This window comes from Colletotrichum godetiae, assembly GCF_030913485.1.
Source record: "Colletotrichum godetiae strain CBS 193.32 chromosome Unknown BDP55scaffold_1, whole genome shotgun sequence".
NCBI classification, from domain to species: domain Eukaryota; kingdom Fungi; phylum Ascomycota; class Sordariomycetes; order Glomerellales; family Glomerellaceae; genus Colletotrichum; species Colletotrichum godetiae.
Window position 1 is genome coordinate 1,855,409 of NW_026851249.1, and position 12,247 is coordinate 1,867,655.

General features: G+C 51.2%; 2 protein-coding genes across 2 annotated transcripts; both read left to right on the forward strand.

Annotated features, from left to right (window-relative positions):
- Window positions 1-148: 148 nt before the first annotated feature.
- Window positions 149-8,410, forward strand: BDP55DRAFT_641363 (phosphatidylinositol 3). The gene is made up of 12 exons (XM_060573394.1): window positions 149-842; window positions 895-1,535; window positions 1,588-1,862; window positions 1,915-2,322; window positions 2,385-2,549; window positions 2,608-2,704; window positions 2,756-3,232; window positions 3,288-3,533; window positions 3,583-4,824; window positions 4,873-5,344; window positions 5,399-5,882; window positions 5,930-8,410. Exons 1-12 carry the CDS (start codon window positions 254-256, stop codon window positions 8,157-8,159), a joined length of 7,326 nt encoding a protein of 2,441 aa, XP_060437127.1. The 5' UTR covers window positions 149-253; the 3' UTR covers window positions 8,160-8,410.
- Window positions 8,411-8,692: 282 nt separating this feature from the next.
- Window positions 8,693-10,550, forward strand: BDP55DRAFT_18683 (uncharacterized protein). The gene is made up of 5 exons (XM_060565853.1): window positions 8,693-8,844; window positions 9,050-9,389; window positions 9,449-9,605; window positions 9,659-10,356; window positions 10,410-10,550. Exons 1-5 carry the CDS (start codon window positions 8,826-8,828, stop codon window positions 10,411-10,413), a joined length of 1,218 nt encoding a protein of 405 aa, XP_060437128.1. The 5' UTR covers window positions 8,693-8,825; the 3' UTR covers window positions 10,414-10,550.
- Window positions 10,551-12,247: the final 1,697 nt, after the last annotated feature.

Here is a 12,247-nt window from a genome sequence, read left to right on the forward strand (position 1 = left end):
CACCCTTAAGTTGAAGGCATCTAGAGATGTCGACTTCTTGGTGGTCAGTGCACAAGCCGTCTGCACTTACATAAGCAAACTTAATTGAACATGTGACCTCGCGCCTGGTCCAGCGCGCATCCCATAGATGGCCCACCCCCGCAGGCGCGTCAAGCTCTGGACATTCGTCCTAAGAGTGTTGATCCTTCAAGCAGCGGACGACTGCGATTTGCACCAGATTGACGTCCTCCGGTCGTACGATGAGGACGAAGCCATGGCTGCAGATTACAATGGCAGGCCGGCTGCCGCTGCCGCTCCTAACGCGCCGCCTCCCTCCACACTCGCCGCACAATTAGTCGAGAACATTTCGGCTTCGACAAAGTCCACGCGATCCGACGAAAATGCCGAGCTGAAGAGGCTGTTTGCCGTAATCGAAAGGGTCAAAAATAAGCCCGAGCTACTGGAGACTCCCGAGCAGAGGACGGACCACAATCATATGCTCATCTACGTCTACGCCCGCGTTGTCCTCGAAGGAATCAAGCTCGACGATCCGTTTGCCGACCGAAACCACCTACGAAACGAGGCGCTGAAGGCGATAAATTTTTTGAAGGTCACAATCGAGGAGACACCGAATGTCTTGAACCATACCACAGATGGAAAACAATTCGTTTTCCGTGGGGAGGAGCCTCTTTGGATTTGGGTCTTCCCGAAGATCCTTCGGTTACTAGGCCACTCTCGCTGCCTCGAGTTGATGGGAGACTTTGAGGGGTTCTTCCAATTTGTGATCCTCGTAGTGATTCGTACGGGATCTATGTGGAAACTGCTACCGTTCATGTTGCTATACTTGCGTGAGACCAGCAAGGGTAAGTTTCGAACCCAGATGCATGTTCAAGATCAAGCTTCTGACTCTCGCAGCTCTCTTAACACATTTGCAAGACATGGCACCAAGTTCAACTAGAAATGACGCTACTGTACACATGACATTACCCCCGGATGGTACACTGGAGCTCTTGTTAGGAAAGCCTGGCACCATCTTTGTCCAACAGACCACATATACCATCCAACATGTCTCTCAGTGCATACATCAAGCAACCACGTTGATCTCGGCGTTGGCGCACCCGTCAATTTCTAAAACTCCGAGTCTCGTCTCGCGACCAACATTGTCTCAGCTGACACTTTGGCTGCTTGATTCTTTGCTTTCCCTTCGTGCTATACAGAACACATGGCAGGCGATTGTGCCAAGCCCTCGAGCCGACTTGCTCAATATTGCTCTGAACCTGCTCCCAGACAAGCCACGCCCTGCTCACAAATCCTTCGACACAAAGAAGGCATATGCTGTGCTGGCAGTGCTCTGTGCTGAGCTCGCAGCACATTCCGAAGAAATACAGGGTGCAAATGAGTCGAGCGTGGCAGCGAGGAAGACGGTCTCGCTGGCGCTCATCCGACTAGCGCATGCATCGCTTGTAGATCGAGAAGTCGGCAGACTAGCAGCACCGAAGATTGTGTGTCCTTTGGAGTACGAGGTTTCTTCACTCGTCGAAGCCCCTGATTTCATAGTACGTTAAATGGACATGATGCCACATCGAGCCTTGACTAACATACCTCCAGCGTTCCATTCAAGTTCTGAAGCAAGCATCCGGATCCATCGCACCAACAAGCCTCGACTCCGAAACACAGCCCGCTTCTTTCATTGACACCGACTTGCGTCAGGCAGTGGAAGACCTTGGTTTAGAGAATTTTGGCACGGACGACGCAGAGCCCGCTTCAAAGCGCCTAAAGGTGTCTTCAAATGCTCCTAAACTGCGAGCGCTAATCTCTCGCATCTATGCGGTCTGTCAAGTGAATGAGACTGAAGATACCGGAGGGCTGGAACATGTTTTCTTGTATGTGTCACCCGTCTCTATGTGTTTCATACGTTAGCTCACATGTTGTCAGAAACCAGTACAACAACCTCAGCGAAGACAACCAATGTCGAGCTATCGACCTTGTATCCCGGATATGCTGTGCAGTGGATACGACAGCAACTGTTGACGGCGATGTACGCATCGGCAAACGCAAGAGCGTGGGATGCGCATTCTGCGATCAGAAACCTGGGGGCTCTGAGAGACTCAACGCCACCACAGTCGAAGAGAAAAGAGAGGCTCAATCCATTTTCACAAAGCTCATTCATCTACCCAACTTCAAGGAATCGAAGCGCCCGAGGATTGTCGCGATGATCTCTGCTAGACGAATCATCAATCACGCCGATGTCACGGAACTCATCGACCTCGAAACATCTCCTCTAGGACAATGGTGTCTACAAAGCTTGCATAGCTCGATCAGAGAGCTTAGGATTGCTTCTGGGTATGTTCTACTTCAAGCCAAAGGTTCATTTGTGGCAAATAACAGCACCTGACTGATTGCAGACGCGCTCTTCCTCTATTCCTGAGAGACAGCGATTTGGAGGCGCTTGACTCGACTTTGATTATTCGCAATCGAAAGAATGCGCTCAGTCTGCTCAAAGCTGCTTTCGAGAAGGACGCAGTCATATTTCATGAAAGCGGAATCCTGGCCTGGGGTCAACTTGGACGGTAAGTACATGCAGCTCGAGTTGAAATCTGCTTCCATGCGGAACGCTAACGACATTAGAGTCGTGACCGGAGACGAGCTCAACCTTGTTCTGCACAAGCTGCTTGAATACCTGGGTAGTATCAACAGTCTGATCGCATCATGTGCCTTCAACGAGGTAGAGCTCCTATGCGTTAATGCAACAGACAGTGGCTGACGTGCTCCATAGATTCTCAACCTAGCAGCTGCCCTGAGCACTACACCACGTCGTCTATTTGAACCATTTTGGAGGAACCTTGCATACTTCGCTGTTAAGGACATGCAAGCTCGACCGCAGATTTGCCGCGCGATTGCCGACCTGTTGCAGATATCTGTCACCGAATTTCTCCTGCTAATCCAGACCCACGCATTGCCCTGGCTGGTATTAATGAAAAAGAAGGAGGTGATTCAGAAAATAGCCGAGGCGCGAGGGGAAAGGGACATTTGGGTCCCCATCCTGGACGCAGCCAATGCTGGGCCCATCATTGCGCTGTTGCTTATTCAAGATGTTCGCAATATCGAGCAGTTCGTTATGTCCAGGCTTGTTGAGGTGTCCTCTCACCTGGAGACATTTACCGTGGTTGAGCTCGTGCAATCCGAAGTTTGTTCCATCGCCCTGGAGCTTTTCAAGGCTGCCGGGGAAGCCGATGAAGCACGTAAGCCCCGCGTGAGTTCACTATCTTCGTACCTACTTTGCTACTTCGCCTGCTGACTCGTCCTAGATAATCGAGGCATTGGCATCCTTCTGTTCGATGATGATGATCGCAAACAAAGAGTCAAAGTCAAAGAAGAACGTTATTGGGAAGTATCTACAGTCGTACATTCTTGGTCTCATGGCTCGCCTTGCGGATGTCATCAATGACATGACACTTGTATTCCCTCCAGCCGAAGAACAGAGGCGCTGCATACGTGCCTTGGAGGAGATGATCAGACATTGCAAAGGCTACGTTCGGATTGCACGCCCACAGGTGAGTAATTATTGGCTCTTGTAGGTGCTCTTCGTATTGACTTTCCTAGATTGCCGCATGCCTGCTGTCATCCCTGGCTCAGGATGATCTCAGAGAAGCCGCATTCTCTTGCTGGACGGCTCTGCTTACATGTCTCGACCCTGAAGACGTTGAGGTCTTGATTGAGACTACGTTCTTCGTTATCAGTCACTACTGGCCGCTCTTTTGTGAATCCTCTCGACACATGGCTAAAACCATGATCAGAAAGTTGATCACGGACTTCAGTGACAGCCTAAATGAATACATCACCAAGCTACCTTCCTTAGGTCACATAAAAGAGTTGGCAGACATCGAAGCGGAACTCAATGCGGCGCGTCCAGTCCTTGACAACAGGAAGGCGTTTGTTCTATTTGCTGAGCGCACGGCTCACGAGAACTCGGGTGTCGTTTTACTGGCACTGAGAGAACTCGAGGCCTACCTTAGGCAGAGCGGAGGCTTCCTCCAGACTTCAGCCATCAGTCAACAGCCTGACCCGGTCGTACCCATGTTGCTCCGAGCCTTGCTAGACTGTGGAGCAAAATACAGTGCTATGCACCAGCTTGACATTGCCAGTCTTTGCACTCAATGCATTGGCCTAGTGGGCTGCCTCGATTCTAACAGAGTCGAGGCGCCACGAGAGCAAAAGTCAATGGTCATTTTGAGCAACTTTGAGAGTGCAGACGAGACGACCGACTTCGTGTTGTTCATCTTCGAACAGATTCTCGTCAAGGCTTTCCTGTCCACGACAGACACTAAACTTCAAGGCTTCCTTTCTTTTGCTATGCAAGAACTGCTCGACCGGGTGGATATCAAGGCCGCGTTGGCTATGAAAGAAACCGGAATGCGGAATGGCGGTGACATCTACAGAAAATGGTTGACATTATCGGAGAGTGATCGGACGGTGCTATCACCTTTCCTTACCTCCCGATACATCCTGACACCCATGAACGTGGTTCCAGTAGAGTATCCCATCTTCCGCCCAGGAAAGCCCTACGGAAACTGGATGCGTTCATTCAGCATGGATCTCTTGGGCAAGGGACAAAATGGGCACGCGGATCTCATTTTTGAGCCGCTGTGTCGCACCATCAAGGTAAAGGACTTGGCTGTTGCCGAGTTCCTGCTGCCATATCTAGTGCTTCATGTAATTCTAGGTCACCGGAGCACGCGAAAGGACCGAGATAATGTCATTGGAGAGCTCATTGGCATCCTTCAGCACCAACCTGACGAAAACGCGCCATATTCGGAACGAGAAGACATGAAGGTCTACTGCGAGGTGAGTAAGATTTCGCGCGACATTAGCTGCATTCACTAATCAAAACAGGCTGTCTTCAGAGCTCTCGACTACGCGAGTAGATGGCTCCAAGAAAAGGACGCAAGACGGAAGAATGACGATGACCTGCCCGCGATAGCACGTGTTCAGGAATTGCTGAATACTATCCCGCCAGTGCTCATCTCTCAACGTGCGATGGATTGTAGAGAGTACCCGCGAGCGCTCTTCCACCTTGAGCAGCACGCCCAGCAGATGGAAGTTGAGAACAGCGACCCAAGGCAGAAAACTCTACTGCTTGAGCAGCTGCAGGACATTTATACTCAGATTGACGAACCTGACGGACTGGAAGGGATTTCCGCTCACCTGCACGTCTTAGATATCAACCAGCAGATTCTCAGCCACAAGAAGGCAGGCAGATACACTGCAGCCCAAACTTGGTACGAAATCAAATTGGCAGAAGAGCCAGACAATGTTGATGTGCAAATCGATCTGCTCAATTGTTTGAAACAATCCGGCCAACACGGTAAGAACAGAAGTTACCAAGCTACGGGTCACGCACAAAGGCTAACACGATTAGATGTACTGCTCAATTATGTTGAAGGTATGCGAACAGAACCTTCAACGGAGAACAGGATTGTGCCATATGCAGTTGAAGCAGCATGGGCTACAAGGAGGTGGGATACTTTGAATAAGTACACTAGCCGATTCCATGGCAGTCCTCTGGAGGATTTCAACGTCAGCATCGCCAAATTGTTCAACGCTTTGCAGCAAAGGGGGGGCGGCAGCGATACATTTCCTGAAATGCTGCAAAGTATGAGAGAAAAGATCGCCTCCGCCATGACACACGCGGCAACGTCATCTTTGCAGGCCTGCCACGACCTAAGACTCAGGTGTCATGTACTTGCTGACCTCGAGATTATTGCCGGAACTCAAGTTTCGGAGGGCGATGCACATCAAGAGGTGCTAACCATGCTCAACCGTCGCCTTGAGGTTCTTGGGGCGTACGTAGGCGATAAGCAGTACCTTTTGGGTATTCGTAGAGCCGCCATGGAGCTTTCGCGGTATGTGTAGCGTTGCCATCAATCAACCCTGAGCTAATCCTTCACAGGCCCAAGTTTTCGGATCTTGACATATCTTCTTTGTGGCTCTCTAGCGCTCGGTTGGCGAGAAAAGCCAACTCAACCCACCAGTCATTCAATGCCGTGCTACATGCTTCCCAACTTGGCGACGGAGCTGCGGTGATTGAGAATGCCCGGCTTCTGTGGAAAGATGGCCACACGCGCAAGGCCATCCAAGTCTTGCAGGGCGCCATTGAATCAAATAATTTCATGACGCAGACCAACAGTTCCTCTTCTGTCCGTGGCATGGATGCCCAGCAAAGGCAGTTGACGGCTAGAGCTCAACTCATGCTCGCCAAATGGCTGGATGCTGCCGGTCAGACGAACCATCATACCCTGCGTGAGAAATATCAACAACCCCCTCTCACAGCCAGCACTTGGGAAAAGGGCCATTACTACCTGGGGCGCTACTACAAGAAAGTACTGGAATCTGAGAAGACACTCAAGGCAGACGATCAAACAGATCCCTGCATTCAGGGCGAGTATACTAGACTCGTCGTTGAAAACTACCTTCGGTCTCTGAACTACGGCACCAAATACATCTACCAGACTATGCCAAGAATTCTCACATTGTGGCTTGAGTTCGGAGCGCAAGTTGACAAGGCCCCCGAAGGCAAAGTTTCACTGTCTCGTGAGCTTCATAGGAGGCGAACGGATCAGTTGAACCTCCTTCACCGGTTCCTTGACAAATCCATTGCCCGGCTGCCGGCCTACATATTCTACACGGCACTCCCACAAGTTGTAGCAAGGATTGCTCATCAAAATAAAGACGTCTATGAGCGGTTGATGCAGATAGTCATCAAGGTCGTGCAATCCCACCCTCGGCAAGCTCTTTGGAGCTTGTTTGGAATCATGACGACGAGACAAGCTTCAGAACGCCGTGTCAGGGGTCAACAGATCTTGCAGGCGCTGAGGGGGGTCACCAGGAAGGTTGAAGGGAGCAGCTATGACCTCAGCAAGCTATTAAGAATGGGCGAGAAGCTTGCAGAACAGCTTCTGCTGGCTTGCAATAACGGCGATTTCCAAAGCAACAGGACGACCGTGGCGAGCATCACGCGCGATCTGAATTTCAACCACAAGTGCACGCCTTGCCCTCTGGTGGTGCCTATTGAGTCATGTCTAGCGGCTGCCTTGCCGACGCTGACTGACAATGTCAAAAATCACAAGGCTTTCTCGCGAGACGTCATTACCATCGACTCCTTCCTGGACGAGGTACTGGTTCTGGGATCCTTGGCCAAGCCACGACGATTGACCGCACGCGGAACGGACGGAAAGAGCTACATGCTTATGATCAAACCGAAGGACGATCTACGCACCGACCAGCGTCTGATGGAATTTAACAGTATGATCAATAGATCGCTGAAGAGGGATCCCGAGGCCAGCAGACGTCAGTTGTACATAAAGACATATGCCGTTGTCCCTCTGAACGAGGAGTGCGGTATCATCGAATGGGTTGATGGTTTGAAGACACTACGGGAGATTCTTCTGGATCAGTATAAATCCCGCCAGGTACACCCCGACTACAACCAGATCAAGCGGATGATGGCTGAGGCGGTGACGGGACCGAACAACATCAAGATGTTCACGGAAGGCGTCTTGGGGACGTTCCCGCCCGTGCTGCAGCATTGGTTCGTCCAGCGTTTCCCTCACCCTTCGACTTGGTTCTCCGCAAGGCTCAAGTACACCCGCTCCTGCGCCGTTATGTCGATGGTGGGCACCATCCTCGGACTCGGCGACCGACACGGCGAGAACGTTCTGCTGGAGCGCGACAACGGCGGCATCTTCCACGTGGACTTCAACTGCCTCTTCGACAAAGGCCTGACGTTTGCGCAGCCAGAGAGGGTACCGTTTCGCCTGACGCACAACATGGTGGCGGCGATGGGCATTTACGGATACGAGGGTCCCTTCCGGCACTGCAGCGAGCTGACGTTGGGGATCCTGCGGCAACAAGAGGAGACGTTGATGACGATTCTCGAGGCGTTTATCTACGATCCCACGCTGGATCTGCAGAAGGAGAAGAAGACGAGCCGCCGGCAGGACGGGGCGCCTAGGATGCAGCCTCAGCTTGTAGTTGACAGCATTAAGCGTAAAGTCAAGGGGCTGATGGGGCAGGACACGATCCCGTTGGGCGTGGAGGGCCAGGTGGAGGAATTGATCAAGCAAGCTGCTGATCCAAGGAACCTCGCGGCTATGTATATCGGGTGGTGCCCATTCTTGTAAGTTTGGGTCTTTGAGGAAGATTCTATGAGAAGGTATCATGATGGGCTAGGGATGGCGTCGAGAGACGACCAGAGATATGAATAAGGGGTTTGGGAACGGACATTGGTGTTGGCGGTGGTGTAATGGATGTATATGATATGATGAGGTGCTTTTCACGTACATGTAACTATTAAAGTTCTATCAAAGATAATAAGAGAAGCTGTCCCTCAAACACTTCGCTGTCTTAATTTACTACGAGAGACATCTATCTGATGTGTAGGTGTGTTGTCTTCATAATGAAATCAGTCGCTTGCATTCCATTCGGTCGTCTTATCGGCCACCACGTGTTCGGACGTTGGGAAGCTCCCCAGAGTTCGGGGCCGCTGCCTGGCAGCGATTAGGCTCCCGCGCAGGGGTTTAGGGGATAGAGGCACTGAAGCTCAGGAGCTTTGGGCAGCTAAAATGGGACCGGGAGACAGAAGACGAGAGAAATTGTCACTGCCACCTTCCGGGCAACCAGCAACGCTCCCCAACTGTTTCCTTTTTCCGTCTTGAGGTGCTTCTTCCAGATTCTGTCATTACCACATCTCCCTCCAATTTCTTCTTCTCTCAGACACCCTCATTGTTTTCCCTTTCTTCGAGAAGGCCGTTTCCCGCAGTCAATCGCTCATCAAAACTATTTTTAAGATGCCTGACTACCGCATCGGTAAGTTTTCAATTTTCTGTGATCTCGACGTTCGGTTTGGCCGCTGGTCTGGAGCTACGGTCGCGTCTGGCAAATACCCGGCGACGCGCCCAAAATCCCGACCTCACGTCATAGGCGACCGAGACTGCAATCTCAGACGTTCACTCCAAGCTCGCCCAACACCCGCATATATACGCATGCTAATACTCACTCTTCCTCAATGCAGAGGTGTCGCCCAACAACCGCGCTGGATGCTCCGATGGCGTGTGCAAGAAGGCCGCAGCCAAATGCTTGAAGGGTTCCCTTCGCTTCGGCACATGGACCAAGATTATGGATCATGAGTCCTTCAAGTGGAAGCATTGGCATGTTGACCCCTTTTCCTCCCTCCGCCACAATCCACTACCCCAGTCGCCACGTTTTACTGTGATCCCAGCCAGAAATGGACATGCTAACGTTATATGTTCAAGGGGATGTGTCTCTGGAGAGGTGATAAAGCATGTCCAGGAAGTTTGTGAAAAGAACGGACAGTTCGACTTTGACGCCTTTGACGGTTATGATGAGCTGATGTCAGTTTGTTTCCCTTCCTCTCTCACCACTGGAACATGCTGCTAACACACAAGTCAAGCGACCACCCCGACCTTCAGCGGAAGATCCGTGAGGCCATAGAGCAGGGTCACATAGCCGATGAGGACTTCAATGGTGATCCCTGGATGAATAAACTCGGCCAGCGTGGCATTCGCGGCAAGAAGCCCAAGGGCTGGGATGATGGCGAGGATGAAGATGTTCGTCTCCCCGCTGTGCATGTGCGGATTTACATACTGACGCCTGAACACAGGAGGAAGAGGCCCCCGCCAAGGGCAAGAAACGCAGTCGCAAGGCCGCCGATGACGAAGAAGAGGAGAAGCCCAAAGCCAAGCGCACCAAGAAGGCCGCAGTCAAGGCCGAGGTCAAGGATGAGGACGAAGAGGAAGAGAAGCCCAAGCCAAAGGCCAAGCGCGGCAAGGCCGCCGTCAAGAAAGAGGAGTCTGACGCCGATGAAGAGGCGCCCAAGCCGAAGCGTGGTGCTCGCAAGTCCGCCGTCAAGAAGGAGGAGTCCGGCGCCGAGGAGGAGGCTCCCAAGCCCAAGCGGGGTGCTCGCAAGTCTGCTGTGAAGAAGGAGGAGTCTGACGCCGAGGATGTGAAAGTAGAGGCACCCAAAGTCAAGGACGAAGAGGTCAGCGAGGAGGAGGCTCCCAAGCCGAAGCGCGGTACTCGTAAGTCCGCCGTCAAGAAGGAAGAACCAGATGCCGAAGAGGCGGCGGAAAAGACCCTCAAGCCCAAGCGTGGCCCTGCCAAGAAGGCCAAGGTCGAGGAGAGCGAGGAGGGGACCTCTGCTGCCGAGCCCGCGTCAGAGATGACTCCCAAGTCTGAGGAAGAGGAGGAGGAGAAACCCGCGCTTAAGACAGCCAAGGCGGCACCCAAGGGCCGCAAGAAGGCTGCCCCGGGTGCTGAGGCGGAGAGGCCCAAGTCGACGCGGGCCAGCCGTTCCCGCAAGTGAGTCTCAGGGAGAAGCCCGCGATATCGAAATGTAATGCTAACTTTGCTAGGTAAATCTTGCTCATGCTAAGGGCGGACCTGGGCCATACTCCCCAGTCAACTTGTATCATAAGCTGTCTGCATAATTATGTCGAACTGCTGTGGAGTCGATCGCCAGCAGATATCTTACTTCCCGTCTTGTCGTTTCAATGTTTGTTCTTTCAAGTTCATACCCTACTGATGAGACTAAAATCATACCTTACCCGCCTGAGAGCGAAGATGCTGTACATTACTCCAATTTGCTTTGTCTTGTGTCGTCAAAAGTTGTTGAGGGTCTGAAAAGCAGTTTTCATGTTGATGTGGAAAGCTCAGGCCTATCAGTGCCAAATAGGCGTCGATGAATAAGATGTTGTACATTGTCATCGGCTCCCTCTATAGCTAGGTGTTCTGTGACTGTTGCTCGGATGATTCTCTTCATGAGAACCGGCATATGAAGTTGGGCAATTCCAGCTGAGAACGACTTTGAAAGAAAGTCGATTAGAAGTACATGAAAAGCAGCATGCCGCCACGAACTCATCGACGAAGCTTCTTTCAGCACACTCAACTCATCAGAAGACTCCCAATGAAGGCTTGCTTCAATGAAAGCAAAAAGACAAATTTGACATGGTGCGGTAGTGAATCATAATAGGGAAGCCGAGGCTCGCCTTTAGTGTTGGTTGGAAAGGGTCTCCGCTTGAGAGGAAACATGATGCTTATTATGGCTGGGTATTGTCTCCATCGAACGCAAACCACAGTCTCGAACTGGCTATTCTAGGGCTTGCGTTCAGGTTGTAGTCTCGAGCAAGACTCTGTTTGAGGGAGTTGCCATCATGTCAAAATATGGGGCGAAGAAATTGCTTCTATGGAAGAAGTCGATTCTCCTTATCTAGATGAAAAGGCAAGCTATGCGTCAGCGAGGCTGTATAGAGAGGATAGTAGGTAGGTAAGAAACCTAGTCCACGATCTCTCGCTGTGATATAAAAGGATATTCTTCCTGTCTTCTCTGTCAAGAATAAGTAGCAAGCAACGTGTGTTGGATGTGGCTCCAGCCAGCATGTGTCTTGCTCCGTGCAGATTTCTCGCAGAGTCTATCGCGCGGAGTTGTACATTGTCGAGGCTAGTAATGAAATGAATTACTTCAATTGGCAGAAGCCAAGTGTCTTCGACGTCTCACTGTTCACTACTCCCACCCCGTCTATTCACTTTTGAATACTCAGCTAGAGCAAACATGAGATTGACGAAGAATTTGCTCTTATGCTCGAGGCTCCGTCTTGAAGATTTTGAAGGTCAAAAGTACTAGACTATCAAAGAGCGCGGTGGAACATTTGTCAGGAAGAGATTTACGACTTTTTCGAGCATCTTCTCTTTTTCGTCTCATTGCCTTTGTTGATTGTTTCTATGTAACACTACAGCGCTGCGTTTAAGTACTAGATCCGCTCTGCGCTCTAGGAGTTGAATGATACTGCCCTGCGATTTGCCATGCTTCCTTCTTCAAATGCGATGGCCTATGGCTATAAAAGGTCGAGAAGTCATGGATCTGGGTGCTTCTTGCATCCAAGACTGGTTGGGCAAGTGTATCTCGCTAATACCGGACTCTGACATCAGATATTCTCGAAGCGCTGTATCTTAGTCCGTTCTCGAAGATCCACATCCCATCTCATAACGTCCCTTCATATCCTCAGGTACATTTTAGATGTCTCATTGTCCACTACTTGTTACCCTCTACTTCACTTCTGAATACATAGCAAGAGGCATGTAGAGGTGTAGGGCGCAGTACCAGGCGGCTAGGTGACTTGGAGCGCTCGAGCGAGCTTAGACTAGGCTGTTTTCTACTTCTGGGCGATGAGCTTCTACTTACAATACAATGGCC